This window comes from Aptenodytes forsteri, unplaced genomic scaffold (assembly GCF_000699145.1).
Source record: "Aptenodytes forsteri isolate BGI_AS27 unplaced genomic scaffold, ASM69914v1 Scaffold209, whole genome shotgun sequence".
Lineage (NCBI taxonomy): Eukaryota > Metazoa > Chordata > Aves > Sphenisciformes > Spheniscidae > Aptenodytes > Aptenodytes forsteri.
Genome location: NW_008795034.1, coordinates 1,031,212 through 1,034,870, shown reverse-complemented (window position 1 = coordinate 1,034,870; position 3,659 = coordinate 1,031,212). Strand labels below are relative to the sequence as shown.

At 66.3% G+C, this 3,659-nt stretch overlaps 1 protein-coding gene across 1 annotated transcript in view; it reads right to left on the bottom strand.

Moving 5' to 3' along the window:
• Nucleotides 1-3,659, bottom strand: part of LIMK1 (LIM domain kinase 1) — a 43,567-nt gene that overhangs the window by 30,280 nt on the left and 9,628 nt on the right. The window contains exons 14-19 of the mRNA XM_009276441.1: nucleotides 3,352-3,468; nucleotides 3,052-3,186; nucleotides 2,822-2,869; nucleotides 2,355-2,396; nucleotides 1,013-1,039; nucleotides 286-336 (exon numbers count right to left, since the gene is read on the bottom strand). Coding sequence (XP_009274716.1) covers nucleotides 286-336; nucleotides 1,013-1,039; nucleotides 2,355-2,396; nucleotides 2,822-2,869; nucleotides 3,052-3,186; nucleotides 3,352-3,468 — 420 coding nt within the window. The remainder of the gene's footprint in view (nucleotides 1-285; nucleotides 337-1,012; nucleotides 1,040-2,354; nucleotides 2,397-2,821; nucleotides 2,870-3,051; nucleotides 3,187-3,351; nucleotides 3,469-3,659) is intronic.

Genomic DNA, 3,659 nt, shown 5'->3' with positions numbered 1-3,659 from the left:
GTCCAGGGTTTTGGGGAGGGGAGGATGTCTCAGCTTTGCTTGGGATTTACATTCTGGACCATGCAGTAGCACCAAAGTTCATGAGGTCATCGGTGACGGCGGGTGGTTACTTCCGCTTCCTCCCACAGTACTTCCCTTGTGCGCAGCCCACGCCGCCTGGGGGGGGATGCACAGGGTGAGACCCCCCTGCACCCCCCGGACCCCTGGAGGGGTGGCTGGGAGAAGGGCAGGGGGTGCAGGAGCCGGCCCCAGCGAGGCGGGGTGTCACCTGGCAGCAGCACTCACCTCTAAAGCCCAGGGCACCGAGGGCTCCTCCGAAGGCCTTGGGGGGCTTCCCTGTAGGGGGGAGGCAGAGCGGGGTGAGCGGGACCCCCACCCCACTTGGCCGCTGGGTGCAGGGGGGATATGCACCCCACCCCACCCCAAAAATGCCCCACTCGGGGGCTGGACACTCACCACCAAATCCCAGCTGGCCGGCGACCCCACCTGAAAGCAGAGCAAAGCCCTCAGCACCCAACGGGCACCCACATTGCTCTGCCCCGCACCCCCATCTGAGCACCCCCCGGCTCAGCCCAGTCCCTTGGGTCCCTCCCCAGGCCGTGACCGTGTCCCCGTGCCCCGTGGGCTGTGCGTGTCCCCGCGAGCCAGCCAGGCACCAAGATGTGCCCCGGGTGCGTGCCAAGGTGCCGAGCTGGGGATGGTACCTGGAAATATCGGTGACACGCCAAAGCCAGGAACTCCAACCCCTGGGGAAAAAGCAACAGCCAGTGACAGCCTGTGACAGCAGTGCCACCCCAAACCTGCCTGGCTGGGGACACCCTGGCTCACTGCAGGGGCATGAGCCGCTTCAAGAGCCCCTGTCCCCGCCGGGGCACACGCCTGGCTTTGGGGTGCTCTCCTGGGCAGTGGTGTGTCCAGCAGGGGACAGCAGCAGGGTGGGGACAGCAAGCGGGGACAAGTGTGACGTGGTAGGGTACACGCTCCCACCCCAGCCCCAAACTGCGGCACTCACCTGGCTGCAGACCCCCAACACCAAAACCTGCGGGATAGGAGAGCCCTGGTGAGGGCAGGGAGTGTGGGGGTGGGGACAGGGATGGGGAGAGGGATGGGGACAGGGATGGGGACAGGGATGGGGACAGGGATGGGGACAGGGATGGGGACAGGGATGGGGACAGGGATGGGGACAGGGATGGGGACAGGGATGGGGACAGGGATGGGGACAGGGATGGGGACAGGGATGGGGACAGGGATGGGGACAGGGATGGGGACAGGGATGGGGACAGGGATGGGGACAGGGATGGGGACAGGGATGGGGACAGGGATGGGGACAGGGATGGGGACAGGGATGGGGACAGGGATGGGGACAGGGATGGGGACAGGGATGGGGACAGGGATGGGGACAGGGATGGGGACAGGGATGGGGACAGGGATGGGGACAGGGATGGGGACAGGGATGGGGACAGGGATGGGGACAGGGATGGGGACAGGGATGGGGACAGGGATGGGGACAGGGATGGGGACAGGGATGGGGACAGGGATGGGGACAGGGATGGGGCTCACCCCTCCAGCCCCCCTGGCCGGAGCAGCCCCTGCTCCTTACCTGGCTTGGGAGGTTTCCCAACAGCTCCTGGATACAAGATCCCTGTGTCAGAGAAGGGCATCAGTGCAGCCCCCACGAGGGCTCGCTGTCCCCGGGGCTGCAGCCAGACCCTGCTATGAGCCCAGAGGCTCCCCAGGCAGGGACCTGCATCTCCGCATGTTGGGGACATGGTACAGTACCGTCCCCTGTCCCCCTGGCATGGGCAATGCTGGTGCTATGGCCCTCGGTACCTTCTCCGTGATGGCATTCCCTTCCGATCACACCCCAGGAGCAGGGCAGGCGGCAGACACAAGATGGGGCACAGGGCACGGTGACAGTGTGGGGTCATGGGACCGGGAGGGGACAAAAGCGACCCTGCATCCATCCCCTGCATCCCATCATCCTCTTTCCGTTTCGGCACTCTGCCAGCATGCCGCTGCCACTCTGGTCCCTGCACCCCAGCCCTGGGGAGCCCCGATGTCAGGGGCCAGCATCACTCACCAGCACCGAGCCCACCAACTCCAAGGCCACCGACTCCGAGGCCACCGACTCCGAGGCCACCTATGATGGGGAGCCCAGGTGAGCGCCAGTGGGGATGGGCAGCGGGGCAGCGTCTGTTCCGCTCCTTGCCCAGCCCCACGTGTGCCTGTTCTTCCTCAGGCAGCCCCGCTCCCCCCATGCCCTAGGGGAGCATCCCTCTGCCCGCATCCCTCTGGGGAGCATCCCCCTGCCCGCATATCCCCGTTGCCCGGGCTCAGCTCCTGCCAGCACCTACCTGGGATGCCACCGACCCCTGGGACTCCAGCCCCGGGAACACCTGCCAGAGAGAGACCATTAACCCCTGTCCCCCTGCAGCCCGGCACCCACAGCTCGGTGCACCCCCAGCCAGTGCTCGACCCGCTGGGGTGGCCCTGACACCCATCCTGAGTGGCCCTGGCACCCATCTCACAGCACCCAGAGCAGGAAGACCCGGAGGGGGCTCACCCCCTGCATGACACATTGCTGCAGGCAATGCAGAGCAGGAGAAAAATGTCCCCAGGGAGTCCAGGGGAGGGGGCACAGGTGGCACTTTGCACCCACGGATGACAGCACGCCACCTCCCATGCCTGGGCCACCCTCCACCGGGGCACCAGGGGGCATGCAAGGGGACACAAAGTGAGGCCAGCACCCCGATGGCCACATGAGGAGGGTGCCTGGTGACGGTCCGAGGTGGACCTGGGGCAGGGTGGCAGAGATACTTACCGAATTTGGGAGGTTTAGCACCAGGCTGCACCCCTATTTGGGGGATGCCTGCAAAGTGGATGAGGACACCACGGTTAGGACAGTCATCCCTGCACCCCTCCCACGTGCCACCGTCCCCCATCCTGCCTGCATCCCCCCCGCCACCCTCCACATGGCTCGGTGGCTTTTAGCATCCCCGGCCACTGCTGTCCCCAAGCAGGTCCCCGACCGGGATGTGACGAAGCACGTACCTGCTCCGGGGAGGATGCCGGTACCAGGTATCCCCACACCCGGCACCAACCCGGGCACGACGCCGACACCGGGCGTCACTCCTGGCACTCCGGCAACACCGGGCACCCCACCTGGCACCCCTCCGACACCGGCACCTGCGGAGAGAGGGCGTGAGACAGCGTGGGGGTGATCCCTGTGTGATCCCCATACTCCCGTGGGATGATATGCCCGGTGTGGGGTACCCACCCCTGAAGCCCCCCAGCTCCCCCTGGACCAGTCTGTGCCACGCCAGGGCTCATGGGGAGACCCCAGATGCCCACCGGGTGGGTAGGGCTGCCTGCTGTGGGCTGAGCCATGAGCGATGGGCTTCTCCAGCGACTCACCAAATTTGGCTGCCTTCGCTGCTGCTTTTGCTGCTGCGGCCGGACCTCCAACCCCTGAGCAGAGACAGCAAGAGGGGGGTCAGTGTTCCCGGGGGGGTCCTCTCCAGCAATGCTGGACAGAGCCCATCCCTCCCACCTTGTCTGTATCCCCCAAGGGATGGCCATGAGTTGATGGAGACCACGGAGGTCCTCCTCATGCCTGTCCTGCCCCAGACCTGCTCCCGCACCAGCCAGGCTGCCACCAC